The sequence below is a fragment of the Camelina sativa genome, chromosome 10, assembly GCF_000633955.1.
Source record: "Camelina sativa cultivar DH55 chromosome 10, Cs, whole genome shotgun sequence".
Lineage (NCBI taxonomy): Eukaryota > Viridiplantae > Streptophyta > Magnoliopsida > Brassicales > Brassicaceae > Camelina > Camelina sativa.
Window position 1 is genome coordinate 228,736 of NC_025694.1, and position 13,256 is coordinate 241,991.

General features: G+C 38.9%; 2 protein-coding genes across 4 annotated transcripts in view; both read right to left on the reverse strand.

The window, feature by feature from the left end:
- On the reverse strand, nucleotides 367-11,256 carry LOC104716157. 3 transcript variants are annotated; one of them, XM_010433521.2, is made up of 32 exons: nucleotides 11,066-11,256; nucleotides 10,802-10,975; nucleotides 10,489-10,584; nucleotides 10,221-10,290; nucleotides 9,903-10,027; nucleotides 9,611-9,751; nucleotides 9,367-9,524; nucleotides 9,053-9,221; nucleotides 8,870-8,971; nucleotides 8,619-8,696; nucleotides 8,477-8,536; nucleotides 8,236-8,393; nucleotides 7,823-8,024; nucleotides 7,576-7,695; nucleotides 7,270-7,355; nucleotides 7,079-7,183; nucleotides 6,794-6,892; nucleotides 6,179-6,267; nucleotides 5,888-6,036; nucleotides 5,634-5,777; nucleotides 5,435-5,542; nucleotides 5,119-5,229; nucleotides 4,935-5,042; nucleotides 4,729-4,839; nucleotides 4,409-4,572; nucleotides 3,830-4,301; nucleotides 3,530-3,637; nucleotides 3,380-3,438; nucleotides 2,825-3,206; nucleotides 1,096-2,637; nucleotides 794-1,001; nucleotides 367-668 (listed from the first exon to the last, which is right to left on the reverse strand). In XM_010433521.2, the coding sequence occupies exons 1-32, from the start codon at nucleotides 11,171-11,173 to the stop codon at nucleotides 586-588; spliced, it is 5,889 nt and encodes a 1,962-aa protein (XP_010431823.1). In that variant the 5' UTR covers nucleotides 11,174-11,256; the 3' UTR covers nucleotides 367-585. The 3 variants fall into 3 exon arrangements, with proteins under 3 accessions (XP_010431823.1, XP_010431827.1, XP_010431825.1); XM_010433523.2 differs by having other exon boundaries at nucleotides 586-668; nucleotides 8,870-8,968; nucleotides 11,066-11,173; XM_010433525.2 differs by lacking the exons at nucleotides 9,611-9,751; nucleotides 9,903-10,027; nucleotides 10,221-10,290; ... (1 more) ...; nucleotides 10,802-10,975; nucleotides 11,066-11,256 and having other exon boundaries at nucleotides 8,870-8,968; nucleotides 9,045-9,221; nucleotides 9,367-9,489.
- Nucleotides 11,701-13,256, reverse strand: part of LOC104716158 (proline-rich protein 4-like) — a 2,368-nt gene continuing 812 nt past the window's right edge. The window contains exon 2 of the mRNA XM_010433526.2: nucleotides 11,701-13,194. Within this exon, the coding sequence (XP_010431828.1) occupies nucleotides 11,933-13,194 (1,262 nt within the window). The 3' untranslated portion in view covers nucleotides 11,701-11,932. The remainder of the gene's footprint in view (nucleotides 13,195-13,256) is intronic.

Genomic DNA, 13,256 nt, shown 5'->3' on the forward strand with positions numbered 1-13,256 from the left:
CCCATCACCTAATTTTCTTGATTTAATTCCTCCTTTAAACGTTACAGTATTTACAATGACATTATAAAGTTTCAAAAAACGTTAATTTTGGTAACGCATAAATTTAATTATCTTGATTCTATCTCCTTACGTGCCCACGCAAATCATAATAATATCGTATGTAACAACAAACGTGGTCAAGACTAGAAAATTAGAAAATTCTGGAATAGTGATTATCAAAAGGCATGTTAAGACCCGAATATGTAAAAGAAAAAAAAAAACACAATTATTCTGAACTGCACTTTCTGCGGTCTAGAATGAGAGAGAACCAATAAAAAGAATTTGTTGAGGTAAACGATTTCAAATTTTCAAAAAAAACGAAAGAAATCAACGAAAAGGAGTGGACACCATGCAAGACATGAGCCCAACATTTTTAAAAGTTCTGGCTATGATTTTAAAAGAATATATATTATATAATTTACTAACATGTATGTCATATACCAACGGTACAATAGCCGGTTCAATCACACATAGAGGAATCTACAACATACGTACCGCATTTAAGTCTTGGCCCTCTCGGATCTTCTTCTCATGTTAGTTTCGTCCCTATAGCGATCCGGGATACAGAAATACAGCTATTTTCTTCAGTGAATCCATGGACAGTTCCAAGTACGCATGCACTTCAGCAGCTGATCGAGACACACAAAAAAAATAAAATAAAAACAAGCAGCAGTGTTGTTACCCAAAAATAAGTATGCCAATACCTGATCACCAAAATAGCATTGTCAAGAGTGGGGAATAAACAGTTTGTTACCTTTCACTAGCTTTTTCAAGTCTTTGGAGAAGCTATCCACACGGCCAAAAACTGGATGGATCCTGCAAACCTGAACTACACAGAGTTCCAAGTATAACGACATCTCTGTCGTTTGGATCAGCAAAAGGCACAACTTCTTAACTTCATCTGGAACCTCTTTGGATCTGTAATTATCACAAAGCTCAGCAACTATTGCGGTGGCTTGGTCCTGCATTTTAAAATATACATTGTAGTACCAGGCGCAGATAAAGATTAGGAAAAAAAAACTGCAATTAACTGTTCGTGTTCTCGAGTTATTGTACCTGTAGACCGTGCAAAATCTCTGGCTCTGGAAGCTCAGGGAAATGAGCAAGATCCACATATCCCACTTCTTCTGCCCGTTCAACAGCACCCTCTGCTTGTAAACACAGAAATTTCAACAAGACAGAAGCCACTCTATATATCTGTATTGCCACCGAGTCTGAAAACTGCGATTGAGTAACAGACCCAGGATGTTCTGCTGTATGTCCCCTGATAACTAGAGCAGTCGAAATTGATACAGCAGTGATCTTGGGTTTCCCAACACAAACTATAGGCGCTAGGGCAAACCATCCATGTTTGCTGTTGATGAATGACCGTCTTTTGCAGGAATCAAACTCTTCTTTCACTACCGGAGGGCATAACAGATGAGATGTTTGGCTCTGAGACTCTCTAAGGCGTTGAGCACCTTTGCTGATAAAGGCCAGGAGATGTATAGTCATTTCTCTTAATGGAGAATCCATCCCCTTCATAATTTTAACCCATAATCTCCAATGGCTAGCTAATGCACACATCAGAAGGAGAGTATGCTCGGTTTCTCTCAGATAAGCAAGGGAAGTCCACGTCCGTTGACTTCGTGGTCTCACTTTGTCACGATCATCAGAAGGGAAATCTGGTGCGGCGAGATAGTACGAGATCATGTAACCTTTCTCTAAGAAAAAGTAAGATATGACACTCTCCACAATATCAGCCCCTGCAGAACCAGATCCTAGAGAATGAACCATGGCAGTAACCACAGCCAAACCGATTCCCCAGATATGCTGAGGTTTTTCTGTCTTTTCTAGCAGCGAGCCCTTTTCATTGTCAGATACCAAAGTAGACATTCCATCCGGATACTCCACAAACAAAGCTCTTAAAGTCGAGAAAAATCCAGAATTTAGAAGCATCTGAGCACCGCCGTGAACTTGAGCGATAGTTAAGAAAAATTTCAGTATTGCTGAAACAGATGCCGTTGATTTCTTGTCCTGCAGTTGTAGAATAACATGCTGCAGTCGGAGTTGATTCTGTATAATAGGGAACCATGTCTCCGGCGTCAAAAAATTTCTGAGAATCAGGTCTACTGCGGTCAGGCAGAGAGCCATGTACTCGGGATTCCCCATGAAGTTGCAGAGAAGGGGTAATAATCCAATTGTAGCATCAGATATTTCTGTAAAATCTTTTGCTGGCACCATATGTCCCATCCCACTTGAGTTTGAGTTTTCTGAACCAAAACCAACAACCAGGAGCAGCACCTCAAGCAGGAGGTTTATCGTCTTCTTCAATATAGCATTTGAATGCCTCAAACTACCAAGGATTTTGAGGCCAGGCCCAACATTTCTCAGGACAAGTGCACATATAGATAATGACAGATTTTTCTTTGCGGATTTCAAGAGGCGGGATAGCAAGTCTGCCTGTGCTGTAAGAATATCAAACACAATCTTGGGTGCATCCCAGAGAGAGGCAAGTGAATCAACTGTGGTGTAGAATTTTTGAGATACTCCATCAATGCTTGAAAGAGTGACTCGAGAAGGGATTTTCCTTTCAACAGCTGCAGTTTCTTCAAGAGACTGCACATAAGGCGTAACATTTAGATGTATAAAAATAATAAATTAAGATCCCAAAAGAGGGACATGCAAAGTTTTAGTTAGCTATCAGTTAAAACAATTCAATGGTAGAAACTAAGAACAATCTAGCCCATAAATGTATTATGATTCGATAAGTCTCAGAAAGCTTAATTAGAACACAGAAACTTACATTATCCTCGTAAAGTATCAAGACGGAAATCAATGCATGCAAAACAGAGAGCTGCGAAGTTGAGAGTAAAACCATCGAGTTTTCTCTCTGCATGTAACTCAACATTTCCTCTGCTGTTGTTTTAGATGTCTTCCACTCAGAGAAATCCCATATATCAATACCTAATTCAGCCCTTATTTGCTCAGTGTCAAACAAACAGTCCCCCGAAGCCATATTTACGTCCGCATTAGTTTTCTGTTTATATGTCTCCCAAAAGCTAGACTCAAGTAGAAACTGGAAAAGCTCTTTGAATGGACCAGTTGGGATGTCACGACCCTCAAGTTTTCCTTGTAGATGACAGTATAGATCGCTGAAAATCATAGGCATCAACTCCTTTCCTCCACTAGCAATAGAACCCAATAGATTATAAGCAAAATGTGACATGAGAACGAATAAATAATGATACAAGGAAAAGCGTTGTCAATTGTAGATTTAAGAAAGATAAATGCGATACTGAAACTGAAAATTAGCAAAGGCATGTTGGAAAAGAAAAAACATAAGGAACAAAGGTCTTACCTATAACCAAGTTTTGAATATTGCGCCAACAACTCAGAAAAAGCCGGTTGAGCACAAAGCTGTCAGCATATTGTTAAACAGGCACAAAAATCAGATATGACAAGGCTTTGAAAAGTGCATTGAAATAACAAAAGAGAGGAAGGAACATACAATTTCTGATATGAGTTTGAGCTTCCCAACTAAAACGATAGACAATGCTCCAGCGCCAGATGCTTCCAGTTTCACAATCAAATGTACAATAAGTAAAACGGCAGCAACCTATCAATGCAAAAAATGAGCAACATTTAAAGAGCTTTAAATTACTATTTTCTGAAAGATGGAGGCACCTAAGCAAAAGATGTAAACTGTAGTGAAACTTTACTGCTTGTATTTTTAAGTAAAACAAATGCGCGTCGTATAAATTTCAATAAACATAGTTCAATAAGACGACCAGGTCAACGAAATACGTACCTTTGCTTGGAAGTTTATTTCACTTTTAGCATCTAAAGAAGAAACTGACTGGATAAGCCCATCCAAAACAGATTCGTCACACCATTTTGAAAAGATATCCTTGGGATCTGAATCAGCTGACCAAGTTATTTTGGGTGGAGATACTGCAGTATTTTTCTTCTCTTTCAGCTCCACACATGGCTTTTTCAGTGACTCCGCAAACAGCAATTTCTTGTACAAAAACATGTTGCAAGCCATAATTTCCAAAACAGAAGACTGACACTGATATTTCACAAACAATTTAGAAATTTCTTTATTGCCTAAACTTCCAACCGTCGAATCTTTTAGCTTAGACGCTTGTGATATAATGTTGGAAAGTTGCTGCCACAACTTTTTTGATGCCTTAAACTGTTCCAGCATATTCGCGTATTGGCCAGCCTCTTGCCAAAGGGTTTTCAGGAAATCAAGTAAACCCAGTAATATATTTGGGTATCTGGAGAAGGTTAAACCATAACGTAAATATTACCGGCTAATATCTAGAAGATTTCATAGAGAAATTCAGAGTGTTAATAGATAGATTTAAAAAGTACTTTGAAGTACCTATCAACAAAATCGGTTGCTCTCTCTACGTATTGCAGGATAGTGTGCAATAAGCGAGATTTACAAGCCCGGTCAGGAATTGAGGAGGCATCTTTGCCGGACTGGTTTAAGTTGCCAGCATCTGAGTCTTCGTTTGAATCAAATATGGCGACTAAAAGAGCAGGCTGAAGATAAAGGATATTAAAATAAAACAATTTTTCAGTATGGAGAAACTGGAGAATCTAAATGATTTCAAGATGCACAACTGCGTAGCACAAACAGCAATTAAAATAGTCCTAAAAGCCTGTGACAAGTACATCAAAGAAAGAATGGGAAGCAACCTGATATCTTGCCGCCACAGTTAGTAGTTTCAAGGTCGCCATGACTAGATCTTCATTTTGTCCCGACAGATCAAGTACGATCTCGGTAACCGAATTTCTTAAATCTGTAATCTAAAGATAAAACCGTCATTCATCCTTACATATGGTCAGCAGAATATACTAAATGAACATAAAGAGATAACAGATAAGAAAGATATAACTCTAACCTGTTTATTGTCTAGACCAAAGCCTGCATTGCTTACTATATAGAGTTGTGATGATTCTGCTAAGGCAAATAACTTTGACAGCACTCTAGCAGCAGAAACCTGTATCGTCTGCAGTAAATATTTGGCTTTTAGACATGTAATTGGTCAAAACGTCAACTTCTACGAATTTGAATGAAGTCCTTACAGGATTACGGAAATAAGAAATCAGTGATGTGACAGCTGCAACAACTGGGATCGGTTTTGTTGTAGAGGACAGCATGGCTTGATGAAATACAGGGAGAGCAGAATGTGTACTCTGCAACAATTATCGCAAACTATCAAATTCCACAATGCCTGGAAGGAATCGAGTATGACCACCCACATATATAAGTGAGAGAAACAGTGTTACAGAAAATATAGCTAGCCAAAGCAATATTCATATGTGAACAATGGGTACTATCTATTATTTTTTGTACTTGCAAAAGCTTTTAATAAGGTTAGAGGTAAGACAACGCTTTTACCTCAGAAAATTGGGAGAGAGTGACGTTCAAAACATCCAAAACGGAGACTATAGCAAGTTGCCATCCTTCAATCTCTGCGTGTTCAACAAAACGGCTTGAACAAAGGTTCTGCCGCAATGGAAACATATCATGAAATCAATTAAAACACATCAGACCCTTAGGAAAGTAGAAGAAAGACTGTTCCAGAGCATATTCAAACCTCTAAAGTTTGTGTAGTCGTACAAATGATCCGGAATAGTGCGCTGTGAACAGAGGCATCATGCAGCAAAATATCAAGGAGAACATCCCTCAGCTTTGTGGACAACTTACTGAATCTGAGACATGTTTTCATCACCTCAATGACCTGCAAAAACCGAGAGAAAAGACAGAATATATATTCAAAGAAGCTTATAACTCATCTTTCGTTAGGTGGTAAATAGAGAGGGGGAGCTATTGCTAATGATTAAAACATACCTTTAGTGTCACTTTCCAACGCATATTTCCATGATTGTATTTCCAATACTCATGACTAGCAAGAATATACTGTAACGAAAAAACGACTAGACCAAAAACTACATCATTTTCTAGTCCTCTCTCCACAAGTTGCATTGTAAATTCCAGAACTGCAAGATATACAAAAACAAATAACATTATAGAATAAATGAGACAGGCGGCTAAATATACAGAGAACCAAGAAATATCCAACAACTGTGAGCCCACAATCATGTAGATTACGCACTAAGCAAAATTCTGCTGCAAACTTGCCTGATATGACCAGTGGGCAGCTTGTATCATTCTTCTCGCAGTCAATCAAGATCATCTTTGCAAGTTTCCCGGAGAGCGACCATGTTCCGCTTTAATTTTAAAACAGCAGAAAGAGTAAGAATGAGGTTAGATCATCACAAACTACGATGTCTAGAATGCAGCCAGAGAATGCACAAAACGATGAAGAAAATTTACAATTTTACAAATTATGCAGCTTTGTCTATCTAAGACTTATAGAAAGAGGTATTTCTCCCCATAAAAGCTTTAAAACAGTACTTTCAATAAAGATGTATTCCTTTAAATAAAAGCTATAAGACAGTACTTTCAATAAAGTGCCTCATTAGAAACAATAGGATGGATCCTAGTAATTAATAAAATCTCAGTGATTTGTCAATGAAGTGAAAGTTTTGTCTTTCTGGGAGAAGTATAGCAAGTGTTGGCTATGTGTTAAATATTACTCCCTTGTGGATAGCCATGATTCTAAATGAAACGAAAAACAGATATCTGCTAGGCATGGTAAACTACATGAGTATATTACATAACTATGGGTAAGATATATTTGTAAATGAACCAACTTAGGAAAGAGCAGACTGTATGTCATATTTGAGGTCCAACCTCAATGAAATATTGTAGCCACTGTCAGGGACGTCTGAACCTGAAGTTATATCAAATATATTTGCCTTTAAGACCATGGGAGCAACATTTGAAGGGGAACTGCTCAAAGAGAAAATAAATTAGTTATCAATGTTCCAGAAAGAACTGATACCAAGTTCCAAACTATATAATATGAAAAGACACTGCACATGATGGATAATATTATGACAGGCGTTAGAAAAGTAATACTGAAGAAAAGATTTGATAACCAAGATAGAATAATGAATAAGCATCACAAAATATTACCATCGCAGAAGTTTAGCTAAGATATCTACAGCCATTGCCATCACAGCTGCACCACCAGTGTCACACGTCAGGCTTCTGACTGAATTGCAAATTATATCAACCACCCTGAAAAAAAAACACACAAAAAAAAACTATTTTCAAGCCCTCTGGAAAAGAGGATGTAACAGAGAAACATATTGCAAATACTTCACCTCACATCACTTTCCATCTCCCCATTCACATAAGATTCGTGATCATAAAAGAAGTGGCTGATATTCAGTAAGGAGAAACATACAGCCTGAAATCAATTTACAGAACCTGGTCAGAGAAGAAAAAATAAGGATGCATATTTTATGACATAACAGACGTCCAGACATGCAGCCTTAGTTTCAAATATTGAGAAAACAGTCAAGAGACGAATTGACTTAAAGGAAGACAAGGCTATATCTACCTCATGGTGTACAAATACTAAAGCAATCCCTACTTCATAAGAAACGAGAATGGAGCAATGCAGTTACCTTGTTAAATGTCACCATTCGACGAAGCAGCTCTAGAGTCACAAAAGCTTCACGATTGTTACCAATGTAGAGGCCATTGGCCAAACGGATGATCAACACAATTATGCCGGATAGCGGATACTTGGAAAGGAAAATACATTTCATAAATCAGTATATCTCAAGCTAAAACAATTAACAGCAATAAAATTATAACATTGGAGGAGTCTCTTTATAAATAGGATTTTCAAAGAATGATGATATCATTTACCTCCCAGCGTACAAGGCCAGTATTTTCACTGATTATTCTCAGAATTCTTCCACGAGTATTGCTGGGAATAACTAAACCTTCAAGACCTGGAATATGCACCGGTCGGGAAGTTTCAACAAGTTGGCAGGCATCATCCGTTGGAGAGTCACTAGTAATATCAAATAAAGTTGATACCCCCACTGATTTGTCCAGAAAGTTGTATCTGCACACAAAAAAAGAAGCACATCAGATCGCAGCGGGGTGATGGTTGGCAATCAGTAAATCAAAAAAATTAAGTGAGAAAAGAAAGAAAGCTTAGATTGATTTATGCAGAGTATCCTGCCTAGATGCAGAACATTGCTCTCATCTAGATAGAAAATTTCCATATAAATGTACATAAGCACACAATAGTGTATTGTCCAATTACTACTTACACACATTCAGCAGGCCAACTGCCTTCACTCAGGGACGACAAGAGACGAATGAATTCAGTACTTCTGAATGGGAATTCACTCTCCAGATCAAAGAGGAGACACCGGATAGGGCCATCAACAAAACTTTTTCGATCCCAAAACTGATTACAGAGTGACTCCTGAATAATCAAACACAAAATGAGCATTTATGGATGTGTAACATAGAGAAAAAAGTTAGGCACAACATGCATATATAAGTTACCTCTCCTTGATAAACCTTGCAGAGGATGTCCAGTATCAACTCGAGGATGGCTTCGTCCAGCTGCCAAAAATGTAGAGATAAGTAAGATTTTGAAACACTTCATAATTATATAATTTATCATTTACAATTAATGGAGTTATACCTGAAAATTGATCTCATAAGACGCAATAAATGCTGAAATAAAAGTCCTCAAAACACTACGATAACCAGAGACTGGTCCCTGGAATAGTGGAAAATAATGACAGAATCAACTTAGTGGAGAATAACATGAAGAAAATTTGTAGAGGATTGGTAAAGTAAAAGTCACACCATTGATTGATAGATAAATAAGTGCCACTTTCAAGAAAAGACAAAGTTAAGCTCGGTATCTGGACTTTTAATCCCATAACTTACATCGAAATCATTCAACACATTACTTTGAAGGATTTCAAGGAAATAACTCAAAGATGCTGCCTCGATAGCTTGTTGAACATAGCTCACGTGATCAATGTCCTGCTAATCAAGTAAAATTAAATACATATACATGAACAATATGTGTCTTCTGACTAGATAATGGAAGTATTCTCACTTTCATACCAGCAGGAAAGGAATTTCCTCCTTCCCAGGAAGAGATGATATAAGACACAGAAAGACTGCCCATGCCAGGACGAGGGGTCCTGCTTCTTTTACTTCAAAAGTGTTGAGGCTTGAGATTGTTGCATCCATCTCTTGGACATCAACAATGGAAAAGACACAAGTTCCAGACCTTACAAGAAAAACAGAAACTTTAGGCAAAATCGACAAGATATACAGGAGAAAGTAGGATTAGGCAAATTGCTGGTTTTGTCTCCTATTTGAAGAAAGTTGTAACTTTATCTGTGCACTTTTCCTCGTGAATTCGTTAAACAAACCTGAAAGGTACTTCGTCGTGAACCATTTGTAACAGATTCTCCATATCCAACGTGTCTATAAGAATCATCAGCAACAGAATTTGCACACGACATGCAGAATGTTGTGCTTCAGCTGACACAGCCAGCTTTCTAAAATTATATGAACCTGAAAGAATCCCCTGGAACACAACACTTATAAGTAAATAAGGTTGGTTACAGAAAAAATGGAACCAGTCTCAGGCGTGTGGCTAGTGACTCGAGATACCTTATAGAAGGAAGACAATTTTCTCCATCTTTCTCCATTACAAGTGCAAAATGATTCATGGTAAAGAAGGAAGAGAATATCCAAAATCAAATTGTCCTCAATTAGTGTTTCCTCCGCCCACAAAGTGAATAGATTGACATCCTACCAAAATAAAATCTAGAGAAAATCAGATATGGACCAGAAATGTTAATTGGAATGATAGAAGCAATGTCTTAACATGAGTAGAATATAAGGCCTAAGTATAATAAGATCAAATGAGATGTAAAGAAGGGCTTGGACTCAGAACACATACCATATTCTGTGGAAAACAAGAGGACAAAAGGTCCTCAAGAACTGATGATTGTCGACTTTCAAGCCCATCTGAGATCAGCTTTACAGCTTCCTCCCTGATTGCACTTTCCTCTCTTGCCGCATATACTGTGCAAACGCAAAAAGCAGTAGAAAAATGATATAAGTGGGTGGAATTTTATAAGTGTATCCCCACCATCGGAAAATAAGCTATTGTTTTGTTAATAGCAACTGTATATACAACTATAGATGCCCACATGTGTTGAGACATTTGAAACTAGGAGAGACTGGAAAAATAGGGAACAACACAATCACAACTTACAGGAATGTATGAGAATACGCTTTGTACACTTTAGTAGGCACTGGCGCTCCATGTAATACTGAAGCAGTATCTTCAAGAAGAATAGCATTGGAACATAAGGACAGCAAAAGAGTTAGCAAGAAAGCTGAAGAAATAAAGTAAAGTCATTGGTAAAAAATATAGGGCTGCAACATTTCACTATAATGAGCTGAAGAACTTACTACAAAGAATATAACGTAAATAACCACAAAGAATTTTGAAAGGAAGCAGAGACACGTAAGCTACTAACCACGTCAATGAAATCTTGAGCAACGGAGTCCGTAGTTCCATATTCCTGATCCATAGATCTTTCCACGAGGATGTAAGATTGGATTTCATCTAGATTCTGGCCAAGATTACAGAAATTTTATATAATCATTATCACTCATACCCCTGAGCCTTAGTCAAGGTATAGCAATAATTCGAAATTAAAGCACAGCTTATACATGAATCGAATGATAAGAATGTGTATAATTGAAAAACCTAAATGGCTTGAGTTGAGGTCGACATGAAAAGGCCAACACAATATAGTGAAATTAAAGAATGAAGAAAGAGAAACTAACCAGATGAGAGCTGATTCGAAGTGCTTTGTCTTTCAATTCGGGCTTTATCACCAACTGGTGCTCCTTAATCTTGACCACTTGCGAATTCAAAGCTTCTTTTGATTTCTCACTCGGTGACTTGAACATCGACACACTTCCGACGAACCACGCGTGGTTTTCCTCCAACTTCTTCGCCTGAAATTGAGATTGCAAACCAAAATATTGTATCAACGCACCCAAAATAAGACCCATAAGTATACGAAGAGGAAGAGAGAGATTACGTACGATGAATTGAGGAAGGTCATCAGAGAGAGAAGCATTCTCGAGTTCGGTGAGAAGAGAGTCAAACGGATCCCACCAGAGAGATGCATCGACGGATTTAGGGTTCGCCATTGAAAGAGCTTAGTGAAAAGACCAGTTCCAGGAGCGCTTAAACCCTAGATTTAGAGCCTAGGGACGAGAGATGAAAAAATACAGTATTTGTGATTTTTTTTTTTCAGATTTTAATTTTTTTTTGTTTGGCGCTTTTCAAAATTAGAAAATAATTCACTTTGGGCCACGAATACTAAAGGCCTAAAGCCCATTTCTTCCACAATTCTATGTCAGTCAATATTTTCGGATCCATGGAAAAGTCGAATACAAAATTATTGGGTTTTGTTACAACAACGTACGGTAGATTGATGAGTCGAATTCCAAAATAGGCTCATGCACGCACTGCGGCACTGGACAGTGGACGCACATACTATATCTAATCTAATGAAAGATTTGCACTTTTGACCATCTCCCTCCAATATGTTATTTTCTTAATTACTATCGAACTTCATTTTACATACCTCTGACTTATAATGTTGATGAATATATGTAACATGATTGCAAATTGTTAATTACATTGATCACGGCCTTAAGCTGAACTCATCTCATAACGAAAGAAACGTATCATTATCAAATAATATTATTGTTGGAAGATTGTATGCTGGGAATATAAACAAACAAAACAGTCGTCTACACATAGAAGATAACTCAGCGACATATAAAAAGCCAACAACAAAAGAGAATATTAAACACATGCAAAGATAACAATTAAAAAGGCAACACGTTGATTATACATCAAGTATACGTACATATATATATATACGTATTATAAGAAGTTTCTCAAGGGTGTGAAGGCAACGGAGGCCATTTCCCGAACTTGGGGTGGTGAATGTATTTTGGAGGAAGAGGCGGAAACTTAGGAAGTGGTGGAAGTGGCGGACATGGCTTCTTTGGAATCACCACCGGTGGTTTGTATACTGGTACCGGCGGAGGACACGGCTTTTTCGGGATCACAACAGGTGGTATGTAGATTGGTGGATGCTCTATCTTTGGCGGCGGCTTGTATATTGGAACCGGCGGTGGAAGATCTATCTTTGGCGGACACGGTTTCTTCGGCGGCTTGTGGATTGGTACCGACGGTGGTACCACTATCTTTGGCGGCGGCTTGTGTACTGGAACCGGCGCCGGTGGGTCAACTTTCTTCGGTGGTGGCTTGTAAACCGGTACGGGAGGTGGAAGCTCGACCTTAGGCGGACATGGCTTCTTCGGGATATGCGGTGGCTTGTGTACCGGAACCGGAGGTGGGTGCTCGACCTTTGGCGGTGGCTTGTAAACCGGTACCGTAGGTGGGTGCTCGACCTTTGGTGGCGGCTTGTAAACCGGAACCGGAGGTGGGTGTTCCACCTTAGGCGGACATGGCTTCTTATGGATGGGCGGTGGAAGCTCTACCTTTGGCGGTGGCTTGTAAACTGGTACCGGAGGTGGGTGCTCAATCTTCGGCGGGTTAGGTGGACAGGGCTTCTTAGTAATCGGCGGTGGAAGTTCTACCTTTGGTGGTGGCTCGTAAACGGGGACAGGTGGTGGAACCTCTTTCTTTGGCGGTGGATCGTAAACCGGAACCGGAGGCGGGACTTCTACCTTTGGCGGCGGCTCGTAAACCGGAACCGGGGGTGGAACCTCCTCAGGAGGGCTGTATTTAGGTGGACATGGTTTCTTGAGAAAAGGGGGAAGTTCCAAAGGCGGAGGTAAAGGGAAAGGATGATGAAAGCCCTTAAAAGGAGGTAACTTAGGCATATGCCAGAAGAATTTCGAAACGCAAATTTCGGGTGAAAACTTCAGGTTTTGTTTGAGACCCAAAACGTGTTTATCCCCGGATTTGGATATATACACGATCTTGGTTGACTCGAGGCCATCGTGAGCTGGACAAGGGGTTCCGGACGCGCTGTGAAGCTGAGCGTAACACTCCTCCTTTAAAGCTCCGTCGTCGGAGACAATGTCATGAGGAATGTTCAGACCAAACTTTCCTTTATCGTCAATGTTTCCCGAACCTTTTGTAACAAAATGGCCTTTATTCACCTTACAGTCAATCGTCACTCGGAGTCCTATAACAAAATAATATCACACATTGATCAAACAATCACAAAAAAAAAAAAAAAAAAAAAAA